We start from the raw sequence: 22,912 nt of genomic DNA on the forward strand, positions 1-22,912 counted from the left end.
AAAATATTTGTAAAAAAATATTTTAAAAAATTAATAAATACATAAAAGTACAAAAAATAAATTGAATTTTTGTATTTTTTTTTATATTTTTCATATTTAGTGAATTTTTAAAGATTTTTCTTCACAAAAATTATACTTTTTAAGTGTATTTATATTATGTGTATTTAAAAATTAAAAAAACTTACTTAAAATATTTAAAAAATTCAATAAAAATAAAAAAATACGAAAAATAAAAAAAAAAATTGAAAAGTGAATTTTAAAAATTGAAGGCAAATAGAATGAATAGTGTAGATGATACAATGATATTTTCTCTGGTTAACACGGTGTGAAAAGGCGCGTGATGAGTATATACCGTTGTGATAAATAGATGCTCTGGCTCGGTGAAACGGAATGATGCCACGTGTCTCCTTACCTGGCAAAGGAGTGAACCAACGAACGATGGCGGTGCTTCGTCATCATCTTCTCCAAAAGATTTCTCATTTTTTCATCACAGGGCTCCAATCCCTCACTCTCTCTCTCTCTCTCTCTCTCTCTCTCCATTTTCTCTCTCTATACATATATTTCTTACGTATACATCTATTGTGAGCTGTTCTACATAGATATACATCTATCGTGAGCTGTTCTACATAGATCTTCTTCGTCTATTCTCAGAACGCACAAAAATTTCAAAAAGGTGAGGGAGAGAAAGAAGATTCTCTTCTGTGGCTATTTTTGATTCTTTAGGGTTTCGTGAATTTGAGGCTGTCTTCGTTTTCTAGGGTTTCTTGAATCTCAAAATCGCCATTTTCAGGTAGCGTTTTTCTTCTATACCTAATTCAGTGTATTGAAAAGTGGTTGATTTTGTTATTGGAATTTGAATCTGGATTAAGGAATTAGGGTTTCGAGGGGTTGAGCTAAATTTCGTTGTACTGTTTTGTTTAAATCTATTGAATTCCAAGGAGGTAATGGGGTGTTGATGATTGTTGTTTGTAAATGAGAAGCTTTTGGGCAATATTTATGGAGAATCAATCAATAATAATTTGGTATGTGTTAGGTGAGAGAGTGGTTTTGGCACATGTGGTTGGGGTAATGGAAAATTTCGGCAAATGGGTGTGAGTGATACTCATGTGTTGTATAGAAGCTGCATGCTTGAGACAATCATTATTGCAATTCGAAACCCGTATTGATCAGCAACGCCATCAGGCAGCGTACTCAATGGATAGTCCTTCCACCACCCCGGGTTCTCTTCCGAGTTCTACTGACGAAAACCCACGTGTAAAATTTTTATGTAGTTTTTCAGGTAGTATTTTGCCACGCCCCCAAGATGGGAAGCTGCGGTATGTGGGTGGTGAGACGCGAATTGTGAGTGTGCCCCGAGATATTACTTATGAAGAGCTGATGGTGAAAATGAGAGAGCTTTATGAAGGGGCAACAGTGTTGAAATATCAGCAGCCTGACGAGGATCTTGATGCGCTCGTGTCAGTTGTGAATGATGATGATGTAACCAACATGATGGAGGAGTATGATAAATTGGGTTCTGGAGATGGGTTCACTAGACTCAGGATTTTTTTGTTTCCGCATCCTGATCAGGATGGTTCTTCGCATTTTGTGGATGGGGATGAAAGGGATACTGAGAGGAGATATGTTGATGCTTTGAACAGCCTTAATGAATCCCCTGAATTTAGGCAACAGCAGGGTTGTGAATCAATAGTAACAGGTACGGTAGATGATATCCATGTTGCAGAGCAGTACTTTAACCAGATAAGCCTTGAGGGTAGCCTCCATAACCAGAGGAATTATGAGTTACCCATTCCACAGTTTAACTTGTGTCACCTCACAATACCTCATACGGGTTCAGGGCAGCACCAGCAAATGGAGGCTCCATGGAGTCCTGCATACTACTCCCCTAGGCATCCTGGGAACCATGATCCAAGGCCAGTGGCAGAGTTCCCAACTTCACCTTCTTCGGCTCGATTCCATTCTCCATATGGGGAGTTCTCAGAAAAAGGTTTGGATAGAATGTCTGAGGAATACAGTCGACAGCAAATGAGTCATCCATTCCCATATGACCACAAGCCGCAATTTTCGGACAATGTAGTATGGTTGCCAAATGGGGGTATACCTGGTGATAAATCTGGTTTCCCGGGTAATATACTTCATGGCCCCAATGTTTTTGACGGAAGTAACATCTGTGAGCACTGCCGAATGACTTTCCAAAGAAATGAAGCTTATCCTGATTTCCCTTGGAAGCATGGAGAACAACCACATTTGGAGCAGCCCCATATGGCCAATGCATTTCAGCAGGTTTCTGGTCTGTGTGCTGAGTGCCATCCAAATAGGGAAGCTTATGTGTTGAATGAAGATGCAAAGTTTCACCATGGCTTCTACCAGAGAGAACAAAATGATGCTCGACCAATCTACAATGAAACTCATAATCAGGAAAGAGGATGGATTCTGCAGCCTCAGTTAAATCCTCGAGTTGATGAACCAAGATCACAAATTCCTGGAACTGGAAGATTGAATGAGCACTACTTTGTAGATGGCACTGGTATGAATATCCCCATTACTCCAGGCAATATATCAGAAGGCTATCCCGTGACCCCAAATTATGTTCATCCCGAAGACCCACGGTTCCTCAGGTCTGGACCTGAATTGGGGAATGAAGTGTTTCATGACCAAGCTTTGGCCTCTGCTTCTCACGTCCACCATATTCCTTCTGTTGATGAGCGTGGGGCTAGGTATGGGAATTTTCCTTATGTGTATGGAGCAGATAATCTTTACCAAACGGCAAATGGACATGCACCTGCACATAATTTACGGAGACATGTTCATAACCCATTGCATGGGGCTCCCTCATATGAAGTATGTGCTGCACCTCATCTAGCAAATGGTACAAGTACAGGATTTGTGAGGGGTACATTGGACGGTAGTCCCAGGTTCTGTATTGGGACGGAGAATCAAAATCCTTTGGTTGAGTCATCACAAAAAATGATGGGCTTTGATGGATCTGCTTTCCCAGGAAATTTTTATGGCCATGCCTTAAAATTGACACCTAATGTATGTATTCTGGAAAATGAATGCTCACATGCTGCAGAATATGTTCAATCCCCAACTGATATGATAAATTTAGCCACTCCTACAGAAGCTGTACAGTTACCTGATCCTGCCTGGACTTTGACGAATGATAAGTTGGTTTCTTTAACCACTTCTGGCCTGGAATTAAGAAATGACATAAATGTTGCCGAATCGTCAAGGATGGAGGAGAAAGGAACTACTGGAGAAGGAAAAGAAACGAATCATGCAGACAAGGTCGAAGTCTCCAATATGCAGAGTGTCTCTGCTCCAGAGCAAAAGACGAATCTTGATGAGGTGGCACCTCATGAGTCTATCCATTCAAATGGCTTGAGGCCTGCTGAAGAGTGCAGTGGCATTGTTAAATCAGATGAAATTGGTGCTCAGGCTCCTCTTGAAGATAAAGAACTCTGTGATCGACTGAGTTTCTTACCTGAATTGATTGCTTCTGTAAAGAAGGCAGCATTAGAAGATGTTGAGGACGTGAATGCTAAAGTTCAAGAAGATACTAATTCCGTTACTGGGCGTGGTGCAACTGCAAAAGAAGAAACTGGAAATGAATTAGAGTTAGTGGTGAGAACTCATCATATTTTCTTGTTAGAGCATGACGTAATATTTCCATGACGTAATATTTCCCTTCTCAAATTTCCTACATTTTTTTGTTGTTGGCAGGATGTGCATGGGGACATGGAATTGGATTCTGACAATGACAATCCGAACAATTCCAAGATTGAGACAACAAAGGCTGAGGCCGAAGCTATTGCTAGGGGATTACAGGTTGCTATTCACTGTCTCATTCACATGATTAGTACATTTATATCATGTACCTAGCCTGCATCTGTTTATTATCTCCATCTCATTTTCTGATAAGTGCATCTTCATCTCATTATACATGTTCATGTTAGATAACTTGATATACATTGTTGGGCCCATTTCCTAATAGATTAGGCTTTTGAAAAAATTGGTAACTTAACATGTGTAGGGTAAAGCACTTACCATCTCACCAAAACCCATAGGCAGTGGTAAATGCGCAACTTTATTTCTTTAAAGGGTACAACGCCAAGCTCCACAAGTTGACTGTGACTCGGCCTCACCGTGGACCTCCGCCACGCAGGACGCTAGCCCCAACCTAGGCCAACAACATGATATCAGAGCTCTGGTTGAAAGAGGTCTTGGGTTAAAGTCTCTCTATTGATATTTGGTATTCAGACCCATTAGATTTCTTCTTCTTTGTTTGGTTGTCTGCTTCTCCTTCTGTTTGGTTTTTTTGTTTGTTTCTCCACGTGCAGGATGGGGTTGCACGTGAGAGAGGGTGTTAGATAGCTTTGATATACATTGCTAGGCCCATTTCCTATCAGCTTAGGCTTTTGAGAAAACTGGTAACTTAACAGTTCACACACACGCGAGCGCGTGCGTGCGCACACACAGACACATATAATAAAACAGATCAGTTTTTGAAAAATGTGCTAACAATTAGGTATTGCTTTACAAATAATGAAATGCCATCAGGCACTAGGCAATTTTGCTAGTATATTATATTTCTTCTCTTACGAGCTTTGTTCATGTGCTTCCATTTTTCTGATGTGCTCATTATTTGTTTAGACTATTAAAAATGACGATCTGGAGGAGATTAGAGAACTAGGTTCGGGTACATATGGGTCTGTATATTATGGCAAGTGGAAGGGTTCTGATGTGGCAATAAAGAGAATCAAAGCCAGCTGCTTTGCTGGGAGACCTTCTGAGAGGGAACGTCTGGTATTTTCTATATCCTATACACTCCTTCATGATATTCTCTCTCTTTCATCCAGACATTATGCATACTGTGGATTTGTTTTATGTTTCCTGGCATGATGATATGAAGAAATCTGATAAAGCCATGTTTTATAGGGCACATCATTTATTATTGATGGTGGTGCGAGCTAATAAAAACGAAAATCTATGTTGTTGTCTAATATGAAGAAGAAAATTTGTTTCAACTAGGAGAATTGTCTCTGTTGGAACTGTCAACAAATTGAAAAAGAAAAGAAAGTTTACTATAGAGCTGTTAGACATACTGATTTCATGTATAGAAGCTTGCTCCTTCAGTATCACCTAACAAACTGAAATCTTGGTCTTGTTATTACATTTGCAACTATACTTACAGCATGACCATGGTTTTTCACGTTGGACATATTTTTACAGTTAATCTCCAAGGCTGTTTTAGATGATCCTGATGAATCCTTTAAGATGGTTCTGATCTATTCTTCTCACAGCCATGAAACAGTTCCCATTTTAGCCCTGAAACTTGCTAATCAATGTAATTTGAACATTGGTTTTTGTTCTCATGTGGGGGGATGCTCTATCCTTCGTTTGTTTCCTTCCCATGTCTAAGTTTGGATGGAAAATAAAATATTGTATATGATGTTCATGCTTGTTCAATTTGCTGTGTGTATCTGTGCATGACATTGCCATCTTAACTCTATTCTAGTTAGTCGACACTTTTATGCATTGTCTATGTAGAATTTGGTAGGATCTAATTGCTTTTATTTAAAAAAGAAAAAAGGGGAAGACATCTTATACCTTCTTTTGTTGCCTGGAGTTGATTGTGCTGCAGTTAGCATTTTTTTTTCTAGTCTCAATTGACTTTTTCTCTTATTGGGCTTTATAGATTGCAGACTTTTGGAAAGAGGCTTTGATATTAAGCTCATTACATCATCCAAATGTTGTTTCTTTCTATGGTATAGTCCGTGATGGTCCTGATGGATCTTTAGCGACTGTGACAGAATTCATGGTTAATGGATCTTTGAAACAGTTTATACGGAAAAAAGACAGGTAGTCTTTTTTTATGGCTCTATAGTCTGTTTCCTATAGAAAATCTTAGCTGTTTCTTCTTTGTTAATAATAATAAATAAATAAATAAATAAAAAGAAGAGAAAATCTTAGTTGTTTCCTATTGCAGGTATGATGTATATGAAGGTGTTCTTTGTTTGCTCAATATACAAACTATTCATTGATTTGACAGTGAATGATTGATTTTAATTATACTGTTGTCCAGAACAATTGATCGTCGTAAGAGGCTCATCATAGCTATGGATGCTGCATTTGGAATGGAGTACTTGCATGGAAAGAACATTGTGCATTTTGATTTAAAATGTGAAAACTTGTTAGTAAATATGAGAGATCCACACCGACCAGTGTGTAAGGTATGCTGAATCAAATTTTCTGTAAATGTTTATTTAGTTTTTGTCTTGTGCTTGTGGTTGTGGCAAACATTTTAGTCATATGATTTGCTTTTGAGGTTTCTTGGAAGTTCTCATTTCCACTTCTCACCTGCTGTAATTGTTTAGTAGTTCAGATGGGAAGCTTGATATGGTTTTTTAACTTATAATGGATTTGATCATGTTTAACTCTTGTTACATGGTGCTTCTGTTACAAAATGTGATCGCTCATCCATTGTTTGCATTTCTTTTTAGATTGGTGACCTTGGCTTATCAAAAGTAAAACAACACACTTTAGTGTCAGGGGGTGTTCGTGGAACCTTACCTTGGATGGCACCTGAACTTCTTAGTGGAAAGAGTAACATGGTTACAGAAAAGGTAAGATTATTCTAAGCATAAACTTTAGAAATATTCAGTTTACATAATTGTACTTCATTTTCTCTCTAAGAGGTTTTTAATTTCCTTTTTTAGTTTCTTTTGTGTATATTATTATTTCTTTTTTTTTTTCTGCATTGTAGATTGATGTTTACTCATTTGGGATTGTCATGTGGGAATTGCTCACGGGAGACGAACCGTATGCGGATATGCATTGTGCTTCTATAATAGGTATGTACTGATATATCTATCTAGTTTTGCAACAAAATGTATAATTCCTATCTTCTTTTTTTCCTCCTCTTTTTTTTTTTTCTTTTATTTGTTTATATATATATATACTAAAAAAGAAGATAAGAATTATACTCTTCATTACAAAATTAAATATAATTCTTACTTTTTTAAGCAGTTACTTAAAAAGGACATTCTTGTTATAATCTTGTAGAAGTCTTGCAGTCAGTATGTTTGTTTTGTTTTAAGCTAAAAAGTGAGTGCTTGGTAAACAAAGGAGCTTGACATAATGGATGGTTTTAGTGCTGATTTCTGTTTAAGACATTTTTATTCACATAGGATATTGGATTTTTCCCTTTCTTTTCCATTTGATCCCCCAAATATAACTCATTGAACTGGTTCCACACTCTTTAATTTTATTGTCCCCTTTTATATTTTAATTCTTATGCCAGAGATAATTTGGGACAGGAAAAAATTGTATTAATGTTGCAAAGGTGAACTTTTCAATTGTTGTTCTATCCTAGCATATAAAAAAGTTAATGTTTTATCCTAATTATGTCTGCTTAAGAATTTACACTGTAGGATGGTGATTGGTTTGGAACCAATTTGCCTTTAGTTAAGTTTTTTGTAATCTTGTTCGGTAGACCAGTAATTCTGTTACTAGGGTTCATTTTGCTTCCATTATATGTGAGGTGCACTTGATTAGAGGCCTATTGATGTAGGATGACTTTACGAAACTTGGGTTAATGCTGCCTACACTAAGGCCTCGTTTGGCAAGAGGCTATTTTAGCCAATTAGTCAAAAAGTTACTAAATTAGCCAAAAAGCCAACAACCCATACCAAAAAGTCAAAGATTCTCTTTTCTCTCTACTTTTTGCACATCTTTTCATAATTAGCCAAAAAGTCATCCCAAACATACAAGTTTTTTTTACCTACTTTTTTAGCCAAATAGCCAAAAAGTTACTAAATTAGCCTGTTCCCAAACAAGGCCTAAGTATTGTTATGGGTTTTAGTTATGGAAAGTTTCTAGGATTTGGAGGTAAAAGAAAGATTTATGTGTTTATAAGAAAGGAGGGGGCTAAATCAAGGGTTTGTAGTGTGGATTAGAAGGAAAGAAACATTAGGCACAATATGATCAAAGAAGAAGAAAGAGAGGAAAAAAAATGAACCATTTAGCTTACCTTTGCAAGAGTAAAGAAAATGTCACACAAATCATAGCATCAATTTTCCGTAATATCAACTCCATAATCAATGGCCCTTGTTCAAGGGTGCTAGGTTTTATTCAAGGGCAATAGGAGAAATGTATGTGCAATCTAAAAATTGTGATTTGGACCGTTTTTGAATTGGACCATTTAAATAGATGGGATTGGCTAATAGAATGAGATACATCCAAATATGTAAATTTAATTTTTTATGAACTAATCTAAAATTGAGAGATTCAATGTCTATATTGTTCATATCTTATAGAAATTTTGAATTAACTCATTCAAAAATTTGCATGTCTTGAATTAGTTAATTTAAAATGAAAGAATTCAATTTGCACAACAAAATGAATCAGAGTATGTGTAGAGTGACATTCATTTTTGTTTTGGAAATATGAATGGGTAAAAGAACTACAAAATGTTCTTCTTTCCTACTTCAATATATTCCAATAATTTTATTTACGAGTTAAACTGTGAAAAGATTCAAAGAAATCCTTGATGATCATAGTGGTTAAATTTGATGGTTGTCATTTATTTCTCAAATTAATCTTAAAAATTTGAAGATCTGACGTAGAACCAGGAAGAAGAGTTATGAAAGAGAATAAGGAAAACAGGGAAGGAGAAATATGGGGAATAATCCCAAATCAAATATTTTTAATTCTTCTATATCCAAATGATATTTTAATAAAACCATTACATAAAAGGCCTCTTTATAGGCATCCTGGGATACACAAATTAAAGTTATCAAAAAAACAAAACAAAAAACTACAATGATTAAATCCTAATAAAACAATAAAACCTAATAAATAAAAGATATAAGGTAATTTCTAATAAATTAATAAATATCCAATCTTCAAGTTGCGCTCATTAATGCTTTCTCACTACCTATCAATATACTTGTATAATTCTTCCTTAGTATTAGTTAAATTAAATGAGAAATGTATTAGAACAAAATTGTGCTTGCAATTGAATGAATTAACAAGGAAAAATACATTAAAAAATAACATAAAAAAATGGAAAGGGACTTGACTGGCAAGGGTGGCCTATATTACCTCCTTTGTTTTTTAGAGAAGAACATGGGTTTGGTAAAAGAACTCAAGTTTTTAGGGTGGACAAAGTAAGTGGCAGGAATCCAAAGTCGTCTTCTCTTGTTTGCTACCCTCCTTTGGTTATATTACCTCTGTGTGGAGTGGAGAAGACGGATTTTTTTTTAAGACCTTTTGGATGCTAAAGACAAGGGTGGGTTCAAGCAGAAGAATATCAAGGGGACCATGGGATACAATAGTGGGGGTAGGCAGTGAAGCAGAAGAGGTTTTGAGGAGGAGGATTTACAGGATGTTAGGAGGGTTTCTAAATAGAGTTCTTATTCACAAGAGATGTAGGAGAGTCGAGTGGTGAAGTAGGGATTGGTGTAAAGGTAGGCCAAGCTTCAAAAGAATTCATGTGAGTTTGAATTTCATTTGACCATTTGACTATTTAGATTATTTTGTTTATACCATTTGACTAATTCTTGTACGTGCAGATGTAAATTTTTTTGGGAATTCTTGAAATTAGTTTTAAACTATAAAATTACTGATTCTTGTTAATCATATTGAGTGTCACCAATTATATTGGGCTTTTTAGACAATATTGATAATTACTTGTTAATGATCTACACACTTGTTTAGATATTAGTAATAATTTCTTTGAGCCTTTGTTATTGACAATGCTAAATGTCTTATTCTCCCTTGAGTTGTTGATGGCCCAAAGGACCGAGTGATGTTTGTGCATGTGTGTTTTGGTGGGGGTGGGGTTGTCTTTGGGGCTGATCGCAAAACTTTCCTATTGGTGGAGAGCTTGAGATCAGGGCCTCCAACTAAAATAACGAGGAAGTTATTATTGTCATGTAAAATTTTCTTATTTATTATATTGGTAGACTGGAAATCTAAGGGCTGGCATAATGCTGAATATTGTTTTGTTACGACTTTTGCTTTATTTGTGCTCTTAATAAGCTGATCCATTGAAATCTTCGTGGTTTTCTCATGCCGTTATATTCTGCATTTTCCGTGACAATAAGGTGTGTGCGCCTTTGTTTACATGAGAATTGCACTGAAGAACCAAGTCAACAGTGCTGGTTGGTTTAGAAAAACCTAATTATTGTCCATAATTGATATCTATGTTTGTATTGTAATCTACAAATACATTCATAGCAGACTTCTTGTGCTTGTATATTACACTATCTTACAAAATGCGACACTTCAGTCCTCAATTCATTATTCTTCTTTATCCTATTTTAGGAGTTGAAGTGTCCTCAATTCATTATTCTTCTTTATCCTATTTTAGGAGTTGAAGTGTCCTCAATTCATTATTCTTCTTTATCCTATTTTAGGAGGAATTGTAAACAACACCTTACGCCCGCAAATTCCAACATGGTGTGATCCTGAATGGAAGTCTTTAATGGAAAGTTGTTGGTCCTCCGAGCCGGCAGAGAGACCATCGTTTTCAGAAATCTCTCAGAGGTTGAGGAACATGGCTGCACCAATGAAATAATGCCAATCCTGGAGTAAACAATTTCTCTTGAATGAAGGTTAGATGAATGCTAAGAAGAGCGAAAATAAAAAAAGAATAGTTTTTGCAGTTTTTCAGTCAGCCTATCCTTTCCCTAGTCTGCAGGCTAATAATATGCATTCCCATGCCCTCATTTTTCTCCCTTGAACTTTTATTATCGACATGAAAGGGTTTTTTTTTTATGAAGTATAATTATATGTGCTCTGAACCCGGTATTACAAGAATGACTACAATACATACCCTGAGGAGAGCTATGATTGCCCATGGAGAATGTAAGTATTTCCTATTTACATCTACTTATTTTGGAATATTTGCTTTCAATGGATATGGTTTTTGCGGAAATGATGAAATTTTAAATTTGTATTTTGCAGGCTGTTATTATTTTTGGATGTGTTTGGGATGGTGGTACGGTTCTTCCTTACATGGGTGTTTTTTATTCTGTCCTTCTGAGGCTGAACTGACCGGCTATGAAAGAATGTGTATATAAGTCGAAGATATTAGTGACCTTGGCTTTATCTTGGCTGCAGAATGATGCATTTATCTTTTACGTTGTGTTTGGTTGGAGGATTTGGGAGAAATTTGAAAAAAGAAAGGGAAAAAATGTGTGAAATTAAGTGAAATATAAATATGTTTTATTTACATTTCATCTACCTTTTCCATTTTCCTTTCCAAATCTCTCATCAAATCTCCCAACCAAACATAGTATTAGAGTTTCAGACGAGACTTGGAGCCCTTCTTTTGTTATATGTTTTCGACATTACGTCATTTCATACTATGTTCCCTTTCAACATATTATATGTTTACTGTAGAATCTGGTTCTGGAGATGTAAAAAAAATTGGATTATTTTGTAAGAATATGAAGAATTTGTCATTTGGGTTATGGAGATCTTACCGGTGATATAAAGTTCTGTTGATTGGCCGTATGGAGTTGCTGAATCGAGGGTATTATTATTATTTATTCATCAGACAGTATGTTAATGATATAGCAGTGACTATTGAAATCATCAATTATATTACGAAATTAGATTAGGGAAGGTAAAATGCAGGATCATGGTGGTTGAAAATTTGTTGTTTGATTTTTTTATTTTGTTTATGCCCTTTATCTATGCTCTTTGAATTCATTCATTTGGGTTTGCCAAAATCTTATGAGAATGCTGAGTAGGAATATGATTAATTACTTTAGGTTTGTCCAAAATAAAGTATATTCAGTGTGTTTAGTTTTAATTTTCTGAATTCAATTTCTTGAAAATTGAGCTTTTTGCTTTTCATGTGTTTTTATTTTTAGTGACTATTTTTAAAATTTTAAGTAATTTTTTTTTTTTAGATATATTTTACTTAGATAAATTTAAATAGTAAAATATTTATGAAAAAAATATTTTAAAAATTAGTAAGGGTAAATTACACTAACAGTTCATATAGTTTGAGACTTGTATCACTTTAGTCCCTGATTTTTTAATTATGACACATTTGATCCTAAATTTTGAATCTTGTTTCGAATAAGGACAATTGAAGATACTATTTTTTAATTTTAAAGGTAAAATTGTCAATTTAATAATATATAAACTAATTTGACAAGAATAAATGTGAAAAAAAAAATTTAATTTTTTAAAAATTATTTCTATCTACTAAAGATAAAATTATGTAAAATTAATCAAAATTAATAAAAATTACATGATTAATTTTTAAAAATTAATTTTACATAATCATCTTCCAAACACATAATAAAAATTAATTTGGTAAAAAAATAAATAAATGTCTAAAAGATGTATCATATTTACCTAATTTTATCTTTAGTGGATAGAAATAATTTTTAAAAATTCAAAAATATTTTTTTGACATTTATTTTTGTCAAATTAGTTTATATTTTATCAAATTGATGATTTTACCCTTGAACACAATTGAAAAGTCAGGGACTAAAGTGACACAAGTCCCAAACTATAAGGACTATTAGTATAATTTACCCAATTAATAAATACACAAAAATACGAAAAACATATTGAATTTATATATATATATATATTGTATTTTTGGTATTTAGTGAATATTTTTAAGATTTTTTCATAAATATTATACTTTTTAAGTGTATTTATGTCAGGTATGTCTAAAAATCTTTAAAAAAAAAAATTTGTTTAAAATATTAAAAAAAATTTGTGAAAACAAAAAAGTATGAAAAATAAAAAAAAAAGAAGTTTTTGAAAAATGAATTCTGAAAATGAAAACAAAACAAGAGTGATTATTATTATTTATTATTATTTTTTCAGGTTTTGTTGCATACGCTCTTTCTGAGTTTTCACACAAACTAGAGCACCGCATCACCATGCATGTAGCTTTTACAAATGTGCAACTTTCATCATTTCAATCCAAAACTTCACAACCTAATATTACAACCGAGGATTGGCTAGTGTTCAAAATTTCATATGAGAGAGGTCGCGAATTTAAGGCTCGTATGTGAAATTCAAAAACATAGTAGGACAAAATCCTAACACCCGTGATAGAAAAAAATAAAAATTATTAAAGCACTTATTGAAAATAAAAGATAATTTTTGTGTACAAAATACAAGCAAAATAGGTTATTGCTAGTATTGAGCAATTGTATTTTTTTTGGGAAATTTAGTCAAAATTTATCCATTGAATCTTTGTTTGATGAAAAGGAAAGTCTAATTTATTTTATTTCATAAACTCTCTAAGGAAGAGGTACATAATTAAGTAAGGGCAAAGTAAATTTTTTGTTCTTAGACAATATTGTCAGAGTAACATGTTATTGTGAACCAGAAAAACATGTTTACTATGAGACAGAGTAATTAACTTGTTATATGTTATTATTTACATCAATTTCGACAGTAACAAATTTTTGTTTTTTTTTTTTTGTTTTTTGTTTTTTGTTTTTAGTCAACAAGGATCTTATTTAATTAATCTTGGTAAGAAAATTCTAAAAATATTAATTTTATTAAAAATCGACATTTAAGTCAAAAGTTATATTATTTTAAAATTTAACATTTTGGTAATAGTGATATGTGTTGAATTTTTTAAGAAATTTTTTTTTTATTTATCTTTAATACATTAAAATTTTATTATCAAAAAATTTTGACCACCACCACCACCACCACTCATTGTACATGATCATGACATTATCATCCAAAAACAAAGGATGGAATGATTGAATTTTCATAACAAGCGAAACCATCACATGAGGTTTTTTTTTTTTGACATAATTAAATGGAAATCTTTTTTATTGAATTCTATTATACTTGGGGGCAGAGCCAAGATTTCTCTGGTTGAGGCCATTTCGCACAAGAGAAGGTATAGGATAAATTTATTGAGCCGTCGATGGATCCGTTGGAGTTTTATTTGATTAAATTATTATTAAATATTACACAATAGAGATCAATTGGACCAATAAAATTATAAAAGATCTGTCTTAATTAAATATTATTTGTATAAATTTTATGGTTAAGGATGCCAAAAAACAAGAATTTAAAGATAAACGTTAAGGTAATATTTGGTAATCTTAATATAATTAATCTATTATACAATATCTTTAGGTACATAAAGTTTTACAAGTGATTCCATTAAATACATTATAGAAACTCACAAATAAACTATATTATTTTTAACATGGACCGAATTAAAATTTTTCAATAAAGTTTCAATTTTTTTTTGAACTACAATAATGTTAGAATGGTCATCTTTTTTACCATAATTTGTTTATTACATTAACCACTCACATTTGATACTAATATAGCATCGACACATAAGAAAATAAATAATACTTAGGCCTCGTTTGGCAACCTTCATTTTTAGTCAAAAAGTAAAAAAGTTACTAAATTAGCCAAAAAGCCAACAACTCATACCAAAAGGTCAAAGATTCTCTTTTTTCTCTGCTTTTTGCACATCTTTTCGTAAAAAGCCAAAAAATCATCACAAACATACTAGTTTTTTTAGCTCATATTTTAATCAAATAGCCAAAAAGTTACTAAATTAGCCTGTTCCCAAACGAGGCCTTAATAAGAATATGATCATCATAACATTATTATAAATGTTTTCTTTAAAAGGTACCTCTTCTATATTAGGGCCTTTATAATTTTTTTTTTAGTGTTAGATTAAAATTAAAGAAGCCATTATGTAATATATATAAAAAAAATTAATAAAAATTTTACAGAAGGTTGGAGGGACCAGGCCCCCGACCCCGCGCCGATTGTACTTGATCATAACCTAATCATCCGAACCAAAGCATTATCAATTTGAAACTCCATAACAACAAATGAAACCAACATTACGTGATTTTGGTAGGTCCATTATACCTACTCAAAGTAGTACTAGCATCATATGTATATACTATTTCAAACAGCTTGTTGACTTTATTCTGTGTCCCCATGAATGCCATGAATAATATCATTGTCAAGCTTTCTATTTCCTGCTGTGATCACCATTGAAACAGTCACTCATTCCAAATAACATCTACCGACTTGGCTTGTAAAATAAAATATGCCAAGGTCAAATTCTATGACACCACTCTTCATACCTAATACACGGGATTGACCTCTCTCTCTCTCTCTCTCTCTCTCTCTCTCTCTCTCTCTCTCTCTCTCTTAATTTCAAGTCAATCTTGTGGTTCATATGAAAGATGAACTGCAAAGTACCAAAAATGCCCTCTCTTTTTCTTTGATGTGCTAATATCCAATTGGGCAAAGAGTAATTGTGCATGGATTGTAAAGGGTAAATTACACCTTTAACCCTTGTAATTTGATTAAAATTTCATTTCGATCCTTATAATTTTAAATTAAATAATTTGATCCTTACATTTAAGTTTAGTTTCAATTTGATTTTTCTATTTAAGTTGGCGATTAAAATTAAAGATTTTAGTACCTTTATCAATTACTTAAATAAAAAAATAACGACAATTTGAATAGAATAACTAAATTGAAACTAAACTTGAAGCATATAGATTAAATTATTCAAATTAAAACAATAGGTACCAAAGTGAAATTTTAGTCTAATTATTGAAATGGAAAGTGTAATTTATTCTAAATTTAATGTTCAACATCCCCATAGTTGGGATGTGCGATGCTAAGAAAATCCAACTTTTAATTTTAAATCTCAAAGGTATAAGTGAAATTTTGAACAATCTTTTCAATCGTTTTCTTTCAATCTCAAATGAAAATCTCACTTGAGCAAAAAGTTTAAAAAATCAAATAAGTTAGAATCTAAATTACAACCATGTCTCATTAGTTAAGTTATTTTAATCGAATAAGTTGACTTAGAAGCCCTACCAAAGGGATGAGACCAATTGGACATGCACTTTGGTTTTACATCGATAGAAAATCATTTTAGTAACAATAAAAAGAAAGGAGAAAAATGAAATGGATCATTCTAAAACTAGAATAATATTCATTCTATGTACGGTTCTACTTAATAAATTAAAATTTTATTTTAAAAATAAAAAAATATTTTTATAATTACGATAAAATTATTTACAATCAAATAAATTTAGCTATTTTCAAGACAACTACACTTAATTATTACTATTATTATATTTTTTCACCCTAAATATTAAATAACAAAAATATGTGTTATAACATAATTGATAAATATAAAAGGCAAAATATAAGGTAAATTACAAAAATTACCTTATGGTAAAATATAAATAATTTATTTATTAGAGTTTCATAATGGTAGCTTGTCTTATGCTAGTTCACCCAATTTATAACAAATCATCAATTATTTTTTACGCTTTGACATTTTTTGTGAATCTCAATAAAATTTTCGATTTTTCAAAATTTCAAACTTGATAACTAAAATTTTGTTTTGAACTTTTCATTTAAAGATTTTAAAATTTCAACTGAGATGTAACTTAAATATAGATAAAATTACATTTTGGAGTTTCTATTTAAAAATTTTCAAAATTTCAAATGAGATATGAGTCAAATGAGTCAATAGTTTTATGTCACATATATGTTTTTTTTATTATATGTTTTTAAGAATAAAAAAATTTAAAAGATTTAGCTCTGTTTGGGAAGTTGAGGTTTGGGATTTTTTGGCTAAGATAACCACAAAAAAACAAAATAGGCTTTTTAACCCAATAAGATAAAACATCTCATCCAATATAATCATTATATTCTTTCTCTCACAAAAAGTTAAGAAAATCATTCCCAAACAAAACTTTTTAGCTCCAGATTAAAATAGTTAACAAGCCAAATAGTTAAAAAGTCAACTCATTTCCTAAACAAACCCTTAGATTAATATTTTAAAGCACTTACAGTTTCTTAGATAAAATAGTATTTTGCATTAATCCATTCACTTGCAACGACGTGGAGAAATAAAATAATATTGAAGCTAGATTATTTTGCATTAACACAATAATATTTTGCATTAATATTGTTGAAATAAAATCATTTATTCCTTTTGAAGCTAGATTTGTTTTCACTTAGACTCCATGTATCTCTAAATGTGACAATTGCATCTCATGCATCTCTAAATAGTTTAGTTATGATTGTCGGTTACACATGAAAAATTTCGTGATTTATATAGTATCTATAGTTGGACTTGAGAAAAATAAACTCGCAATTAACAGAGTGAAGGAATGTTAGAAAAGATAGAAGATGCACATATTAAATACAAATAATGATATATAATTGACTAATCTTTAATAGCTTTGGATAAAGATTTTAAAAGTAATATTATCATCTTACAGTTTTTTTTTTTTTTTTTTTTTTTTTTTTTAAATTTTTTGACTGACCAATAGAAAGAAATATTTTATTAATCAAAATAAAACATTATAAAAAGGGAACGGAGAAATTAAAAAAAAAAAAATGACACCCAAACCAACACAAGGCAAAAATCTTCCGAACTCCAAATGGCAAAAAATAAAACTATTTAGATATCTAAAAGACAACTAAATAAAAATAAATACCTACAAAAAATTATAAAACACATTAATCCCTCCCAATTAAGTTTGAAACTTTTTTGAAGTAATAATAAGAAAAACTATAAAATATAAAAATTGGTTGTGTGATGTTCCGGGTCCTAGACTTGACCAATATTGCGTAGTCAGGTGATTTGTTTTACTTTCAGTGTTTTGGTTTTCGTATCGGGTCGTTGAGATTTCAATTCCGCTCTTACTTAACCTCTATTAATGTTTCCAGGTTAAAATTTTGAGTTTTGGGCGTTGGAACTTGTATCGGGGTGTGGAATCAATATTTGGCCTTGGCTGGCAAAACCGCTCATGCGGATTTGGTAACCGCTCAAGCGAAATCACTCAGAGATTTTGGAGAATTCTAGGCTAAAAACTACTCGTGCAGATTTGAAAACAGCTCGTGTAGATTTGGTTGAAATTCTAGGTTTTTTTGTGGCTCAAACAGCTTGTGAGAGGCATGTGAATTCGCTTGTGCGGATATAGATTTTCGCTTATGCGGAATTTGAATTGCTCGTGCGGTTTTTGACATGCATGTCTTGAATTTTGAGTTCTTTTCCTCAAATCTGATGCGAAAAACGTATTTTACACACTTTTTCATCTTTTCTCCTCTATCTCTCTACAAACCCACCCAAACTCAAACTTCTCTCCAAGATTCATAAAAAACTATCAAGATTTTGATAGGACTTTTTACACCAAATTGAAGAGGGTGACGAGGATTACGGTTTCACCGATCGAATCAAGATTTCATCAACGTTCGATTTTAGGGTTCTTCTCTCCTTCTTCTCCCAAGCTTGAGGTATGGGCATTCTTAGAATTATATATATATATATATATATACATATTATTGCAAGTTTATACTTGTTTGGAACCTTCCTCTCATATTTTGAACTATAATTTTGGGTTCATGAACTCTAGATGATTTTAAAAGTGAATTTTCTCTATATTTTCCCAAACTTTTGAGAGTAAAAGCTATGTTGTTAAGTGTGAGTGTTGTTTTGGAAAAATTCTTTAAAAAATAGGAAAAACCTAGTTTTTGGTGGAAGCCCTAGAAATTTGAAGATTTTGGAAAAATGTTGAGTTATTACGAAATTCATGCTTGATAAATTATTATGGTGAATAATTGATGGACGGATTTCTGTAATTGTACCTAATGAGGGGTTCCATGAAAAAATGGGGACGGTTTGATTTTGAAGCTTGATGAATAACTTATTGTTAGTTTGTCTTGAAAAGATCAAGTTTGAAAATTATGATTAACATGTGGAGAGTGTGGGTAATATGGTATTATTATTTATTCCCCGAATGATATATATTGTGAAATTACATTGAGGAGAGATGTGAAAATTTTGATCACAATGGAATATTGTGTGGTGGAATTGAAAATGGAACTATTATTATGCATTGTTACATGTTACATTGCCATTTCATTTCATCTTGTTATTATTGATTTCGAATTTGCATTTGACAATTATTGCTTTGAGAAATGAATTGTTTTGTAAAGTAAGATCATCTTGTATTGTTTTGGGGTAAATATGTTGGTATCATCTTGTATTGTTTTGAGATAAATATGTTGGTAAGTCTGGATAGGGGGTGTGGTTTGGTATTGGTTAAGTTGGCCTAAGTGTCCATGGTGAAAGGCCAAAAACACGCATGGAAGAGATACCACGTGCCTTTCTGTTAGAAACCGATAAAGTGGCGATTGGTAGTGCTTGATATGCCTACTTGCAAACACCAACCTAAGGATTACCTGAGTCGTATTTACCACCTCTTGAATTATATGGAAGTTATTGAATGGTTGTGTTTTCAAATTTGCATTGTGCACAAGATTTCCAAAAGATAAAGAAATATATTTTAAGCATGACATGACATATGCATTCATTTCAGGAGATTGTATAAAATATATATACTTTGTTAAGATCTTCCTACTGGGCTTTGTATTTACCCTAGTAGATTTTGTGCAGAAAAAGATGTGGTGATTTCGCCGAGTTAAAGGTGTGGAATGTATTTTGAGGGCACGTGACTCTTTTCTTTTGATTATTATTTTGACAAGCCGAGAGCTTTACATATATTGGTTTCAATAACCATTTTGTGTAACCGGGCATAAGCATTGGAACTAGTAGCCCATGAAGGCCTTAAATTGTATTCGACATGTTGTGCCACACGCTATAAATTCATATTCTAAGAAATGTTGAATGTATAATTACATGTGGAATACTTTTGTAAATCTCTAGAGTATAATGAACACAAATGTTAGAGATTTAATGATAATGTTAATAATGAGGCATTATATCTCGTATACATTTATGAAATAAATGTTTTAAGTTGGGAACAAGATCATGTTGTTAGAGTAAATTTGAGTTGTTCTTATGATAATATTTTAGGGTGTTACAGGTTGAAAAAAAAAAAAGAAAAAAAAGTAAGACAAAGTAAAGAGAGGAATAATGTAAAATATTGCTTAAAGAATGCACAAATATACAACATAAAAAAATAAGAAGAGATTAAAAATAATTAAGTTGAATGAACTTGACCTTTATAGGGTGAAGAGGATGGGAATGGCGTGGAAAAGATATATGGCAGTTAGAATTTTCGGGTGAAAAAGATGGGCCAAGCTTTTCTTCAGTCTGACATTGGATTGGAGCATATTGTTGGGTTTATGGGAGTCCACCACGGATTTTATTTCGATGATTGTAGACACCCCATTTTTGACCGTCCTCAAGACTTGGACGTCACCGTTTGAACACTCGGTGATCATCCATGTTTGTGTTCGTTTGGAGTTCCCGGAGGTCTCGGCTACGCGCCTCGCCTCAGGATCTCCGAACTCGACTGTTTAGTATCTGGTTTTGCACCAAACACTTGTGTTTTGCCTTGGAAGGGTAGGGAATGCCTTGTGAGGCATCCCCACACATCACCGGCCATGGCCAGAGGCCACCGGCTGATGTTTTGATGCCATCGGCAATGTATATTGCCGGTCGGCATTATTTGTTACCGGTCGGCACTCAATTTTGACAAAATGGCAATTTTGAGCAGCCGACTACTGTTCATCTGCTTTTGCAGATATTTTAATACAGCTGTATGGCATTTTTCTCCCCTTCATACACGTGTATGGAGGGATGGACTTCTTGTTAGCTTACCTTGTAAGCTTTACAAGATTGGCTCCTCTATGAGAGGAGCCCTCCCCTCTTGGCTCTAGGTTAGACATTTTAGAGAGAAAAGTTGTGTGAGAGCTCTGGTTTTAGGTTTAGGGTTCCATACATATTCTATCTCTATACCTCTCTCTCATTTGGCCTTTGTGTGTGTATAAGTGTGTTTGTGTCTTACTATTGCACACAAACACATAGTGTTACACCTTTCCTTGGTTTCTTGAAGGACCAGAGGTTGTTCTTGAGGTTCTTGGGCTGTTTTAAGCTCAAAGAAGCTGCTGGAGCTTCATTGGTGAAGAGGGTCTTCAAGGGTAACAGTCTTACTCCTTTATTCCCCATTTTTGCATACTATTTTTGCCTATCTTAGAACTGTTTTTGAGCTTAGTGTATAATACAAAAAAGTTCTATTTTTAGGCCCTCTAAATAGTTTGTATAGAGTGTTTTGTGGTTTGAGATTGTTTGACCCCTCCTAAGCCTTGTAAGGCTCCATTTTGTGCTATTTTGTGTAAGCTCCGAGACCTTGGTGTTTGGGCCTCCTCACCACTGAAATCTTGAGGGATTTCAGAGGTGAGGATGGTGCCTTGAGGTCCCAAGAAGGAGAGGGCCACCCCCTCTCCTTGTTGTCCTTGAAATGGACCATTTTTGGCCTCTTGAGGGAGCACCTAGCTAAGCTTCTTGTTGACCATGCCTTGGCTGTTTTTTTGTGCTTATTATGTCATAATATGCCTCTGTTTTTAGTTGGTTTTGGTACACCATGCATGCTTAGCATACCTACCTTATAATGCCACTTTGTTGCCTTAACATGCCTTAGGTTATAAACCCTTGTTCTAGCATATTTTAGGCTTAGCCTTGTGAATCTTTCATGCTTATTTTGCCATGTTTAAGGTCTGTCCTATGTTGTTTGGGTCGATCTTGGCATGCTTAGTATAGCCCCTTTGCATTTTCGGTTTGTTAGCCTTAAGCGTGTGAATGCATAGTATACATCTTTGCCCTAATCTAGTGGGTTGGGACCATTTGCCATGTTATTTCAGTCCCTTTAACATGCTTATATGTTCACCTTGGGTGCCTCTTTGAAGCTTTGAAAGCTTGTCTTGCATGCTCCATGTCTTGGTCAATGCGCATGCCTTTGAATTTGAGCCACTTAGATGCCATCTAGGTACCCCTTGGGTGGTGTCTAGGCTTGCCTTAGACCTATTTTAAGTCCTCTTAGCCTTGTGAGGCTTGGTTGACTTAGTCATGGTTTAAGTCCCCTTGACTTGCTTTAAGTACTTGGGCCATTTGCATGCCAATGTTTGGCCTATCTTGTTTGCTTGGTTTGACACCATGTTCTTGCATGATTTTCAATGCTTACATTGCATGTCATTAGTCCATGTTATGCCTCTTTCAAGTGTGCTTGAGAGTCGCCCTTTTGTGCTTGAGTATTGGTCCTTGTATACATGCATGCTTGAATGCCATTAGTCCTTCATTTTGGGCACTTTGGCCACTGTTTTTGGGCTTAGTGAGGGCTGCCTAAACCATGTTTAGGTCCACCCTTTGTTTGCTTGCATGCTCACCTCACATAATTGCATGAATACATTGCATTGCCATGTTGCATCCTTAGCTCACATGCCTAGGATTGTATCCCATTTGCATGCATGCTTGGCCTCTTGAAGTGCTTGTGATAGAGGTTGAGTCCCATTAGTTTGTTCATGCGCATTGCATTCCATATCAAAAATGCACACTTGATTCCTCGGGCCATCACGCATGGAAATGCGCGATTGATGGTCCGAGAACCAAGGAGCGTATCCCTTTGAGTCACCAACATGATAAGGGACATGATTGGTGCATACATTGTTTGAATTGCACTGCCATACTCTGCCTTGTCCTCTGCTGCTGTCGATTGCAAGTTCTGCAGGCATTCTCTGCCGACCGGCATTGTTCAGTACCGACCGGCAACCCAGTGATGGCCGATGGATGCATTCACGGCCGGTGGCCATATACCACTGCCGGTGGATATTCTACTCAGCCGGTGGTGTCTCCCAGTGTCCAGGTGAACAATTCTGAAACTTTGACAGTCTTCAGAGGAGTATAGCAGGAAAAACAGAGGCAGCTCATGTATGGCAGTGTACTTCCGAGCAGAACCGAGCATGCATCGCATTGGGCTCTTTTCCCGAGGCGGCTTGTCTGTTTTTCTTTCCAAGCTTAGTTAATCTGTTAACTAATTAGGTAATTTGTAATAATTAATTAACTAGGATAGTTAATTCATTATTCGAACTGTATTAT

The 22,912-nt window shown here is 33.8% G+C and overlaps 1 protein-coding gene across 3 annotated transcripts; it reads left to right on the top strand.

Annotated features, from left to right (window-relative positions):
* The first annotated feature begins 356 nt into the window (after nt 1–356).
* On the top strand, nt 357–11,480 carry LOC114284774 (kinase superfamily with octicosapeptide/Phox/Bem1p domain-containing protein). Of its 3 annotated transcripts, XR_003637030.2 has the most exons (10): nt 388–3,624; nt 3,724–3,828; nt 4,654–4,806; nt 5,699–5,862; nt 6,086–6,233; nt 6,504–6,626; nt 6,767–6,854; nt 10,422–10,619; nt 10,788–10,872; nt 10,972–11,480. XR_003637030.2 is itself a non-coding variant. In XM_028227720.2 (9 exons), the coding sequence occupies exons 1-8, from the start codon at nt 1,105–1,107 to the stop codon at nt 10,580–10,582; spliced, it is 3,462 nt and encodes a 1,153-aa protein (XP_028083521.2). In that variant the 5' UTR covers nt 388–1,104; the 3' UTR covers nt 10,583–10,619; nt 10,972–11,480. The 3 variants fall into 3 exon arrangements, 1 of the variants encoding a protein (XP_028083521.2); XR_003637029.2 differs by having other exon boundaries at nt 357–3,624; nt 10,422–10,872; XM_028227720.2 differs by lacking the exon at nt 10,788–10,872.
* The last annotated feature ends 11,432 nt before the right edge of the window (nt 11,481–22,912 follow it).

The sequence above is a fragment of the Camellia sinensis genome, chromosome 4 (assembly GCF_055761805.1).
Source record: "Camellia sinensis isolate YWXY chromosome 4, ASM5576180v1, whole genome shotgun sequence".
NCBI classification, from domain to species: domain Eukaryota; kingdom Viridiplantae; phylum Streptophyta; class Magnoliopsida; order Ericales; family Theaceae; genus Camellia; species Camellia sinensis.